Below are 13,752 nucleotides of genomic sequence, written 5' to 3' on the forward strand. Positions count from 1 at the left end.
TTTGGCTAAAAACTAATTTTAACTTTAATCATACGAGAGCTATAACTTGCTTTTACAACTCTAAAATCAGAATTAACTGCGCGCGAAACCAATGTATGTTTTTGTATATGGCAACTAAATATAAATATAGCATGTAAATAGAATTGTAATATAGATAGATAATAAAATGGAGTCATATAAATTACGAGTGGATTATTTCACATTACGACCCCACATCTTTGAATCTTATTAGTGGAGAAACGACTGAATGAAATGAAATTCAGGTAGAGTCTCAACAATAGTAATAAGTACTATATTTTGCATAGTTGAAAATGTTTAATTTACATGATGGTGATTTGTATTAATTGCATCAATATCATAAAGAATGTCATATCTGTATTTTTTTTTCTCCTTTTTAATTCCACCTGTTACCAATACCTTTTAAAATCTGGATTTTATCATTTTCAAATCTGGGTTTCCCCCCTTCCCTCCCATTTTATTAGTTTTGATGATTGACTTCTTCATCACAGCTAGTCACATGATATGGCATGTTCTTTTTCTTGTGTCCATGGCATGTCTCTTTCTATATTTCTAGATTTTCAGAAATGCCCGCTCCATATTCTTTTGCACAACAAGAATAATTCAACATTAAGTTTATTTGCAAATTTATTCAACATTAAGTATATTTGCAAATGGAAATGAAAATCGCTGTAGGCACGTAGGAGCAGAATTGGATTAATAAGTAAGCAATTGCCTAGGAGCTCTGCAACTGTTAGATGTTCCCTGAGTCATCGATATTGTTTGCTCTATTTTCAGAACAATCTGATTTTGTGCCTTTATTTCATATACATAAGGGCAGAAAATTATTCAATTCAATATTAAATATAATTTAAATTTCAGAATTTTGTTCTTGGATTTTTTTTTTTTTTTCATATTTCTTATTATTTTACAAAAAGTAATTTTGAACATTTTTTTTTCTCAATTAGTTGTTTGACACACAAATAAGCAACTCTGTCAAACTTTGTAGTAGAATGTTCCGATTATATAAAAAGAGTTTTTAAAAATATCTTTTATCATTTTATTTAGATTTATAAAAAAAAAAGATTGTGCATGAAATTCTGAAATCAACTCTCTTGGCTGTAATGCGTGGTTAAATAAACATTGTGTTATTTATTTAAAATTTGTTGATTTAAAACTATTTATTAGTCATGGATGAAATCAAAATCCATAAAAAATAACTGGTTTCAGAAGTGAAGAGAGAAAGAGGGATTGCTATTGGTCTTAATCTAACCTTGCCTTGGAATATATACATTAAGAAATTAAATTAAATATTTTGGGATACATTGCATTTTGTATTATTTTTTGAAGTTTTAGTAATTTGCTGAATGTATTTAAACATGCTAATAGTTAAGACATTTACTGATATATCATATATTTATTTCTTCTTTTATTAATTTTAGAGTATGCAGATTAAAGAAAAAGGCTCAACATGAAGCTAATAAAATCAAGTTATATGGGCTTCAACAAGAGCATAGTAAGTGGCCTCTTGTTGATATATTATACTTAGAAAAATAAATTTCTCAGTTTCATATTTAAAAATATTTCTTGATGTTGAAACTGTTTTTATTACTGTACTTGCCATTATTGTACTGAATATTATTTTTTGTTTTAGAAAAGCTTATCAATATTTTGATAGAGACAAGGGAGTTATTAAGATACAAAATAGAGAATCTCCATGATCAGAAAGTTTCAAACTGCTCCAAGAAACTTGAAGCATTTTTGGCTGCTAATGGTAGTTAAATTTTTCAAATTAAATAAGCACAAGACTGCATTTACATATTTTCAAATTAAATAAGCACAAGACTGCATTTACATATTTTTAAAACTGTATTTACTAATAATATCTTTTAATTGAAATTTTTTTAATGCTTTTATTTTGTTAAATTTGCTTTCCTGATGCAAAATATCTTAAATTTAATTTTGTAAATCATATATATATATATATATATATATATATATATATATATATATATATATATATATATATATATATATATGGTTTTAAAATTATTCATAAATTTTGCAACAAAATTTTGAAACTTTTTATTTAAAATTTTCATGTTTAAATATAATTAACAATATTTATTTTATTAATTATAAAGTCAAATAACAATCTTACTTTCTTTTTATCAAAGAATTATATTTTGAATTTTGAAAAAAATTATAATTTTGTTTAATTATGTTCCTTGCATGTTCCTGATATTATTTTTAACATTACTTTCCAAATAGATTCACATATTAAACTTTATTTATTACAAATAGTATTTAAGTCATTTTTTAACTGGTTTTTTTTTCAATTTCTTTATTTTTGTTGTTGATATGTCTGATATTATGAAGTAGTTAACATGTTTGGGCAAAATCTTGTTATCTCATTTTTAAAAACATTTATATTACAATTTTTAAAGAGTTTCTGTAGGTATAGGTTTTAGACTGGTAGTATTTTTCTATCAGTTATTTTACATTATAGTTATAGTTTTTTTTTATATAAGTCATATTGCTGATAAATTTATTAAATCTCTAATTTGGAAAAATTAGCATTAACTCCATTGAGTATATTGATATGTTTTAGGAAATCTATGTTTTTTTACAGACATAACCATTGTCTTAGAATGAGGGACAAGTATATTATTGTATAAGAATGATAAATCAGAAAGATCACATATAGAATCAGATAGAAATTTTGAAAATTAAACAGGATTAATTACACAAATATTTTAAATATTTTTTTTTTAATTTTTGCTTTAATTCTTGCATGCATGAAATATACAAAAATAATTTAGCAATATGTATAATTTAATGTATTAAATGTCAGGTTGTGGAACATCATTTAAAGTCATCAAAAGTTGTTTATTATTAATGTTGTTTATTTAAGGGTATAAAGGTGCATGTTTTTTTTTTTTTTTTTGTTCAGATGTTTATTTCTCTTTCTGGAGATTAAATAAAAGCTGTTAATAAGAAAACTGATCAAATTGAGGTAGTTAAATAGAAAAATATCTGCAAAAGTACTAAATTTTTATTAAATAAAAAAAAACATGATTTTTATATTCTAGATTTAATTACTTTTGTTCTGAACCCTATTTTTTGTCTTATTTTATGAAGATTAGATATGTTAATGAAGTGACAATATAATACATAACATTTCTAAATACATTACAATAAATTATTTTTAGATATGCAATGAAGATGTTTTAACTAGATTTTTCATTAGAAATTGGATAAAAAAACATTTTAAATAACTTAACTTCAATGCTTATAAATAATATTCAAAAATTACTGGTGGTATTTAGTTTATATTTGTATAAAATTTGATTTTTTTTATCCACTTTTGGTAATTTTACCTTATTGCTTAGTTTTTTTACTCAAAAGTTTATAGTAATATTGGTTCTTGTTTTTTAGTTTTTTTCTAAAGTTTTTAATTAATTAATTTATTTTTAACGAATACTCAACCTGAATGTATTTATTTTTGTGTTATAGAACCTCACAGAGTTGCTGGAAACACTGCAACATTTGTGAATGAAGTTTTAGAAAAAGTTGCCAAAGGAGAACCTGATGGTGGTTTAGGTCGACTCTAAATTTTACGAAAGCATAGTTGCACATTGTTTGTTCATAATTTTTACATAGTATATCCACACATTTGCTGACTTTGTAACCATACACACATTATGTGCTTTGGAAATAGTGCCTTCATTTATTTATTCTGCTGGATTCGAAATATGTACAGACTTTCTTTTTTATATCAGTGAGTTCTATTGTCATTCTTTTCATGAATAAATCTACAAGATAAGAAGATTGTTCATTTGAGGTAAAGTGTACAGCCATGCATGTACATATTTACATTTGAAATGTGCTCTGATAGTGAGGTTTTATTTGATTTGTTGTTGGATGATTGATTTTAATATTATTACTGTCTTTTTTTAGATATTGTTAAGTTTAATTATGTTAAGAATGCATGCTATATGTTACGTATAATGCATGCTTGTTGTGTACTTTACAAGTCAGTGAAAATTATCTAATCATTTTTTTTGAGATGTTAATTTTATGTCATCTCCTCGAATAGATTTAGAAAAGATGTTATATACATATTGAAAAAGAAATGTATCATAGTAATGATTCTTAAAAATTCTGTGTTTTAATTGAGATTGGTTAAAAGAACGAAAAAAAATTACATATCCTTTTTGAAGGAAAGTGTGAAAAGAAGTATGCATGCAGACTTATATAAATTTCATACATTTTGATTAAATATACTTGTATAAATAAGATATTCGTTGAATTAATCAGATTTCACTATGAAAACTATTTGTGAATATGTTAAAAGTGTACTAAATAATAATAATAAAAAAAACAACATGTATTTAAGAATTTTATTTTACAGCATATAATATAAAGTTAATATATTAAAAGTATCTAAACTGATTAATTACAAAATTAGTTAGTTTTTATTTTAAGCTTGAATATATATCATTAAGTGTATCTTCTGCATTTTGTTTCTATTACATTTATTTAAATTCTTGAATATTTGTGCAAATTAAAAAATGAAATATTTTAAATATGAATCAGATTAGTTATCAGTTACATGGTATTTTATTATTCATTAATGGAGTATTCAAGTCTGTGCCTTGTGTCACAGCCCCACAAAACTGCTGTATTTGATGTATAAAAATTTTTGAATGTTGAGTTTAGTTTCTTCTTTTTAAAGATCCCCCCCCCCCCCCGATTTCCACAACATTTTTTTGTTTAATATTGAATAAATATTATCACTCTTTAATTCAAATTTTCACTCTTTTGGTTTTGATACATATTTGTGACTATTTGAAAATTTATGCAAGACATACACTTTTCTCTTCGATTCATGTTCATATTTGTTATGTTTAATTATGTATTAGCATAATTATCAGTAACTTCTGATAGAGTTGTAATGAAATGATCATATCTAGGGTTCAGATTATTTCTTATAGCAATATTTAAAGAAAAGTTCAGAAATTGAACATGAATTTTTAGACATGTATGCTATTTCTGAAGAACTGCCTGATGAAAAATTAGGTGCATGCATATTTCCTTCATTAAATTAAATAAATATGTATTTGCTTTAAATCAAAAGACATAAAAGGTAATAATAAATGTTGAATAATGTCAATAATATTGCTTTACAATTACAAATCCTGTGAGACTTAAAATATGTTGACTCGGTGCACTTATTAAAATGCAGCATCGGATATTTTTCTCTTCTCCCAAAACTGCTCATATACCCTGTGATTGATACTACTTTGTAAATACTTTTAATATTTATGGAAATGTATGTGATTTTTTATAAGAATAATAAGATGTACTTCTATTATGAGTTTTGTCTAGTTGGCTTTGATTTGTAGAAAGGATGCATGAGTGTAAGATTGCTCAATAATTGTTTGTCTTAATATAGATGAAATATGGTAGATCTAATCTGCTATATCTAGTCAGTCAGATTCAGTACATCAACGTTGTCTTAAAATGTGACATTACATTTTTTGATTTATTTAATAATACATTGTGTGATTATTATTTTGAATGCAATAATGGAATTCTTTAATTTAATTGAGCACTAATTGATTGATTTTAAGCACAAGGTGCTTTTAAAATATGTTTTTGCTAAATGAAAGTAGAAAACGTTGATAGATGTATGTAATAGTTAAAATATTGTTCAGTTATATTTATAAAAATTAAATTATATAATTCATTTTATTAAAATTTTTTGATTGCAATATTGATATGTGAAGGTTTTTAAGGAAAGAGGAGATGACTTAATTTCTATTGTTATATTATTAAAGATTTCTAATTTTTGAGTGATGTCCTTGAATGTGATAACTTTTGTTGTAATTGTAATTGCAGTGTTATATTTTCAGTTTAGTGGTTTTAGGTTAAATGTCCTTTGATTAATTTTTGAGGGCATTAGATTTTATTTATGTATTTAAAAGTGTTTATCAGAACTTTTGTTATTTATTATTAATGAACAAAATTTTATAAATTTGCATTTTTTTAATTAAATTTTTTAGAATGATTATTTAGATTATAAACATTAAATTTTTTAAAAAGAAATATGAAATTGAGGGTTTCAGTGGCATACCTAGATAGGTGTGGATAGTTAGGTTGATTATGTCAATGGAGAATGACTTGATTGTTGCCCTTCTCCCTTTTAAACAGTGACTTCAAAAATGAAATTTTTCTTTTGTGCAGAGTTGTCTCTCTTCATGTACAAAGTTAATTTAAGATGTCATTTATTTTTATTGCTTTGTTCTAAATTATTCTTTCATTGAATCCCACATAAAAAAAATGCTGTATGTTGCCATTGGAAATTTGAAATCTAAAATTAATCCATGTATTCTCGATGCAGAAGTAAAAAGACATTTATTAAAATATGGAGCTAATTGACTAATTCTAAAAACTGAGATTTTTTTTTCCAAAAATTAACTATAAATATTATTTTTATGGATATTAGTTTTAGAACTTAGTTCTAAATATTTTAAAGGTTTAATGTAATAATAAAAACAGAAGTTTTGATTCAAAATGAATTTTTATACAGATCATGGCAGTATCAAACCTATGGTACATGTACAATTAAATGGCACATTACTTTATTTTTGATAGTATAATTTTTAGGTAAAAAGATTTATATGAAATTTCAAAATCAGTGTAAAGTATTGTATCTTTTAACATCTTGTTTTAATCCTTATTATTCAGATATATGTGCATTTTTTTCGTCATTACCCATTATATATTGCAATACATTGTGCTTTTATATTTTATAATGTAGAATTTCATTGATGAATATAATTAAACTTTTTTCTTTGATTATAAATCACTTTTGATTAGAATCATTTTCTTTAATTAGGATGCATCACTTTTTTTTTATTCAAATTTTTTAAAATTTCTATTTTGATGATACTATATTTTAATTCTTATTTATGTAATTGATACAGAATTCTAATAAGTTTTAAAAACTCTGAGTTATATCTTTTGCTCATTGATGGTAAAAGTTGAAGATGATATAATGTTACACCTATCAAAGTAATGCCACTGCTTCATTTACTTCTATACATTATTGTTAATTTTTTTAATATTTATTCTGAAATAAGTAGCCTAGCTAGGAACAATCCACAATATGGAAGATAGCTAGATGATATTTAAATTGTTTGATATTTAAAAAATATAAATAACAAAAGTTGTATATTTTATTCTTAGAAGAATTCAAGGAATTTACATTTGATATTTCTTGTTTTTCTTTTGTTAGTTTTAAGAAAAAACTGCATCTCATCTAGAAATTTTCTAGCAGTTTGGAAATTCGAATATTTTACAAATTCATTTTATTGAATTTTTACTTTCGAAAATATTATTTTTGCTTAAGTTTAGTTGTTAAATTATTGTTGAAATGTAGTGCTCTTAAATTATGTATAGATTAATTATGTAAAGGATAAGTTCTGAGTTATATGAAATATTACATTTCCTTTAATTCTACTTTTGGATAATATGTTTATTCTTTCCTTTTTTTTACCAAAGTACAATAGAATTGAATATGGTATAATGTGAATGAAATAATATCGCTAATCCATATTAATAAATAAATTTTTATTAATAACAGCATATTTTTTAAAGTAAAAGTAAATTGTACAGAGTAAGATATAAATGTGATGAAAGCTACAGTTACCTTTTTTTGGTGGTTAAAGAATTTCTTATTTTTTGAATTTAAATTCTGTAACCTAAATACAGGTTTTGATGGATATAGTGGTCATAGGTAGGGAATGATGAAACCTTTTGTAAATAACATATATTTATATATTGCCTGTTAAATATCATGGAACATATTTTTCTAAATTGAATCTATTTGAGCCAGTGATGTTGTATTTTCAGATATTATATCTCTTTAAAATTTTTCAGATTTGAATTTATTTATGCTTTGCAAAAGAAGTAGTGCTGTTTCTGATTTCATTTTTTATGAAATTAATACTTTATCGATGGGACATTTTTGCTATGCAAAATGATTAATTCACTTAAAATACTATATGATATCCTCAGTCGATAAAGTGTTAATATTTAGCAATATTTGTTTAAAAATCTGAAGTTAGGTAACCACAGTCATCAACATTAGTTTGAATTGATGGCTAATTACTTGTCGTAAAGTATTGAATTATATGCCTGTTAAATAATATTGCAAACTTTTCACATTCTTGTTATGGTATTTGCAGATCCAATATGAATTGGTCAAGTTTTTTTATCCTAGATTTTCTTTAAATGGAAAATTGAAAATTCTTCTAAACTTTTTCTGATTTTGAAGGACTCTAATTTTAATAAGATTTTAAGTTGCCAATTAAAGTCATGCAATTTAATTCTATTAAATATTCATAAGTTAGCTGAATTATAAATTTGAATTCATAATCATCGATATATTTCTAAATTTCTATGTTTTTATATTTGATATCATTGAGGGATTAGTTTGCTAAATTGCTTCTGATTTCTATTTAATAGTTTCATTATAATAAATATCAATTTCTAAAGCCTATCTTTGTTGCATCATAATTTTTAGTTGATGACATATCTGTTATACCTAACTTTGGATTTGAACTTAAAATTTTAATGAAACCTGAAACATATTTTTAGTCACTTTTTGGAATAAATACTGAAGAGGAAATGTTTCTATTTTGTTATGTGGATTTTAAAGTCATATTAAAATGTACCTGAAAATGTGGACTTCAAAATCCATTTGATGTGTTGGTTTGTAATCAGGAATTTTAGAAAACCTTTTTCCATCGGAGTTTTTATCAGTTTTACACATTGTTATTTAATTTTGATTTTATAGATGAAATACGGGTATAAGAAATGGTTTAGCTATATCTTGAATGGATTAAGGTTTCGAATAACTGATTACTATGATCTTGCTCTGTGTGATATTTGTTCCAGTTTTATTTATGTGATTGTTTCTATTTTTATTAGATTGGTTTTAATAGTTATTTAAAGAAACAACTTGTAAATAGGTATTTTTAATATTGAAAAGGAGCTGTGAAGCATGTATATATTTTCCATTGGACTGGTAATTTGTATTTTTGAAAACAAAACATCACCCGATGAAGCTTTGATTATCGTGTTTGATCCTGTACAGTTACAGTTCTGTAGTCACACATCATTGGATCTATTGATAGAAGAATATGTAATATATATATATATGATATAATAATAAATGTATAAATGAAAAAACTTTTTATTTCATTTCTTGTCTTTGAACACATGAAATATAGTATTTATTTATAGAACACATTTTGAACACATGAAATATAGTATTTATTTATAGAACACATTTTGCATAATATTTTTAATTATATATTAAAATTCTCACAGCAGTTGGAAGTCTTTAATTTTGCTGCAGAAAATTGCTCTAAAAGTGGTTAATTAAAATTTGAAATTAACCATTTAATATCTCGATCACAATTATGTAAATATGTGTTATTAACTTCCACAGAGAATGCAATTTGTACTCTCTTTCACTGTCCAAAAAAATTTATATATTTTTAATGAGTTTAATGTATAAAGCAGTTTGAAAAAAATACTAGGACAAGCTGAAATATCAAAATCTTTAATTATGGACCAGCTAAGAGAGTGTTTGTTTCAGTATCTGTCATAATAAAAATGATTGAAAATAATATTTATATGAATAAATTTTATAGAAAATAGTAAAAAAAATATACAGAACTTTATATAACACAATCTAAATACTATAATGCAAATATTTCTATTCTTTTGACTATTAAATTAATTAACTTACTGCAAAAAAAAAAAATGATTTGTTAGAGAATTTTAATTGATTTGTATTGAATCTGTTAAAATTTTAAAAAAATGCACTGCTGTTTGGATTGTACATGAATTTAATTTAAATAAATTTGAGTACATGGCTTTTGTAAATCGAGGGGCAAGGGATGGATGACCGTAAAAAGATAGTTTTTTTTTTTTTTTTTAAGGTCTATTTGATAATCAGATCAGTAAACACACACACAAAAAAGATAAATAAAAGAAAAACCAGTTAAACTAGAGCTTGATGTATAACTGAAACATACAAAACACGAAAAGAATGCTTCAAAAATGATTTAGGTGTTGATGTTAATTCTATAGATCAGATTACAAATTATAACTATTGTTTTAATGCTAAGATCAAAACAGTTATTGACTGATATGAGCTTGACTTAAATTGATAGGAATCGTAATTTGGAATCCATAATGATGTTACAATTTTGGTAATATTAACACAGTGCAGTTAGTAATCATTTTGATATAATTACCAATTTCTCAATGTTTTTTTCTTTGTAATTCTATAAAAAATATTTCATTTTGATAATCTTTGAAATGGCATTAAGAATTTGATGACATTATTGTCTGTCTAGTAATTCTCATCAAATCATTATTTATTTCATATGATTAGAATTGGATAACAAATTTTCAGGGCAATAAGTGATGATCCTTTTAACTGTTATTCCTGTTGCATATTTATCAATAAGTGACAGAGAAAGTGCTGTTTCCCATCCTCTTGCTTTAACATTTACAATTATGTTTCTAAGAGAAGTCTTCTGCATTAATGATTTTTTTAATGAAAATTTTTATGTTTTGGTTTGATTATGGCTAGTAGACAAAAGTGTTTTGCAATCAAAATACGAAAAGATTTATATATTTATTTTTTCTAAATGAAATTAAGATTTTCATATTCCTTTTTTTGTGATGCAGTATCTAAAATGGCTTTTTAATATATTTCTATTAGGAGAGAGATTTATTTTCTACTTATTTGCGAAAATAGGAATGATGGATTTATGTATATTTTGTCCTTATGCAGTACACATTATGAGACTTCTCTTTGAATAAAATAGTCAATTTAATTTCATATTCTGATATACTTTTATATGCTAATGATTTATTTTAGATTGATATTTTTAATTTTATTTACTTTGTGATAATGTTTTGGCTTTTCTATTATAACTCCAGACTGTCTAACATTTATGTTTGTACATAATATGGTACTTAATAGTCAAAATTCGCCAAATATAGCACCCAAACCCTATGGCATTGCAATCTTATGAGTGCTCTTCTCATTCACGAGAAGAAAACAAGAATTTATTTATGCTGTTTATACTGAGTTTACAGGAAGGAAATCGTATTTGTTTCTCGTTTCTTTTATCCAACGAATCGCCAATCCTTCAACGTTAATTAATAGGCACTCATAATACTATTGAAGCAAATTTTTGGTTTTATAAATATTTTAATACAAAGGGATTATACATAAATATAAAGAAATCTAGTAAATGATATTCGATAAATAGTCAATGTTATCTTACTATTTTATCATTTATAGAATTTGTATTTTTTAAAGCATTTTTTTGCCAATTAGCAAAACAAAGTTTTAAATCATTTTGCTGATGGTCCACCTCGGAAAGTCTGCATCACATCATACTTATTAACATGTTGCAGTCAATATTATGTATTTTCGTTTGCCTAAAAATTCTCTAAATATGTAGCCGAATTAAAAAAAAAAAAAAAACCGTCCCTGGACGTAAGAGAATGCGAACCTTAGGAATTTTTTTTGCAGAAAAGACTATTATCCCTATTTAACATTAATATTCATTCTAGAATCTACATCATGACTCGGAAAAATCATTTGAATGCAAACGAAATAAGAAAACAGCGGAAATATTTATTAAAATCATTTCTTTCTAGTTTTTTTTTTTTTTTTTCGTTATCCGTCTTGCAACTAAACTCACGCATTCTTATCCGAAATATTTTTTCTTTTACTGACACGGGAAAGTGATTTGCGGATGTTAAAACCTTAAAATTTGGAATTTCACCCTATTGCGTCATCACAAATGAGGTTTCTTTTCCATGTTTATTTTGCAGCATGGCGCCATCTGCTGGTAATTAATATACTAAATCTCTTTTTTATATAAATTTTTTTTTGTACTTCGGTACAAAATTACATAAGAATTTTATGAAGATTTTATCGGTACTTAGGATAGTAAATGTGCAAAAGCATGTTTTTTATGTACTTACTTTGTGACAGAATATAATTTTATTCACACCACGGTAAATTATCTTTTATTCGTATGAATATTTACGGCCATTGCTCGTTTTACGATTCCATAAACTACCCTTTTTTTTTTTTTTTTTTTTTTTTTTTTGCAAAGGAAATGCAAACTTCTAATCCGAAATTTCGTAACATGAAAATGTTTTAGGCTTAATAGGCTTTAATTATACAATAAAGATAATATGTGTAAGAAACAATATATTTAATATATCGCAACTGGTATGAGTAAAGCGAGAGCATAACCATTAAAAGAACAATGAAAAACTTTAAATAATAAATTGTGGAATATATTTAAAAGAGCTTATATTTTCTTATAGAGCTTCGATATTTTCAAAAGTAGGGAAAGTAAGTAGGTTAAATAAAATTTACATTACCAAAGTTTTTAAAACTTTAATATGATATATATTCGTTTGCGATAATATGCTCTACGTTACTGAGAAAAAAACTGTAGAATTTCGATTAATTTTAAACTGAAAATATAAATAAAATTTAAAAAAAAACTAATTAAAAAAACTTTTTCTTTGCGCTTACATACTACATGAAAGGAACTTTGTCCTGAATGTGGGAATTTTGGATTCAACGGTCAGCTCTGTAAAGCAATTTAAATATTTTTTTTTTCCAACACGCATGTCGCAGCATGCAATTTGCAGATCTTTAGCCTTTAAACATTATAATGATAAAAATGTTAATATACATAATTAAGGGTTAGGGATGTCAATTGAGTTTGCAGCACCTTCCCCAAAATTATTTAAATAATAATTCTTTTCTATTCCATGTAATTTATGCCATGGGCTAGATTATTAAATAAATGAAATACGCAGCTGTCTAGGGGCTTAGCAACTTTTTTGGGTACCAAAGGTTTTTATTTTAATGTTAATTAATTGTTTTATGTTTACTTTTAATATAAAAAGGCCATACGCTCAAGTTTATTCAAATTAAGTATTTTTTAAATTTTAGAGAAGGAGGCTAACAACATTTCTTATTAATTGCCTTTTGCAACTTTATAGAAAACTATGCCATAAAACTCGTTTTGTTTAAAATAGCGGTCTTATTTCCAAATTTTTGGTCTGAAAAAAAAGTGTACTGCTTCATAATTAAAAAAAAATGCCCAGTTATGTAATTAAATAGTATTTTAGTTGCGTTAAAAAATGCTTTGTAAGTACTTTTTTGTAAAGTTATTTTTAAATTTTAATTCTGAAATTTTTTTATTCATGAGATAATGAAATAAACTCGTTTGAAAGTGACTCCAATGAATTTTTTTTTAAATTTCAGTTTGTTAAATTTTCTAGTTATGACTGGGGGTAAAGAAAATTTTAAATTAAATTAAAATTTATAAAATATATCTAGTTTTAGAAGTTGGTGAGGAGAAGATCTAAAAGATCTTCCTCCTTTCTCCCCGAGGGTGTTTAATCCAGCTATATGCTCTTTTTTCCCAAACTGACAACTACTGGATATTATGAAATAAAATTCATGTTTTTTTTTTTTTTTTTTTTTTTTTTTTTTTTTTTGCCGATATTTTAAAGCGAAATTCGAGTAAGGAAAATAACTTACTAAGCATAAAGGTATAAAAAAATATATTTATTTCAGTATAACAAAATCGATAAAATTTTTATAGATTTATAGTTATTGCG

At 24.6% G+C, this 13,752-nt stretch overlaps 1 protein-coding gene across 4 annotated transcripts in view; it reads left to right on the forward strand.

Annotated features, from left to right (window-relative positions):
- Positions 1-9,252, forward strand: part of LOC129983798 (CREB3 regulatory factor-like) — a 44,453-nt gene extending 35,201 nt beyond the window's left edge. For all 4 annotated transcript variants that reach the window (XM_056093432.1, XM_056093433.1, XM_056093434.1 and 1 more), the window contains exons 4-6: positions 1,440-1,513; positions 1,652-1,771; positions 3,514-9,252. In XM_056093432.1, the coding sequence (XP_055949407.1) occupies positions 1,440-1,513; positions 1,652-1,771; positions 3,514-3,611 (292 nt within the window). In that variant the 3' untranslated portion in view covers positions 3,612-9,252. The remainder of the gene's footprint in view (positions 1-1,439; positions 1,514-1,651; positions 1,772-3,513) is intronic.
- Positions 9,253-13,752: the final 4,500 nt, after the last annotated feature.

This window comes from Argiope bruennichi, chromosome 9, assembly GCF_947563725.1.
Source record: "Argiope bruennichi chromosome 9, qqArgBrue1.1, whole genome shotgun sequence".
NCBI classification, from domain to species: domain Eukaryota; kingdom Metazoa; phylum Arthropoda; class Arachnida; order Araneae; family Araneidae; genus Argiope; species Argiope bruennichi.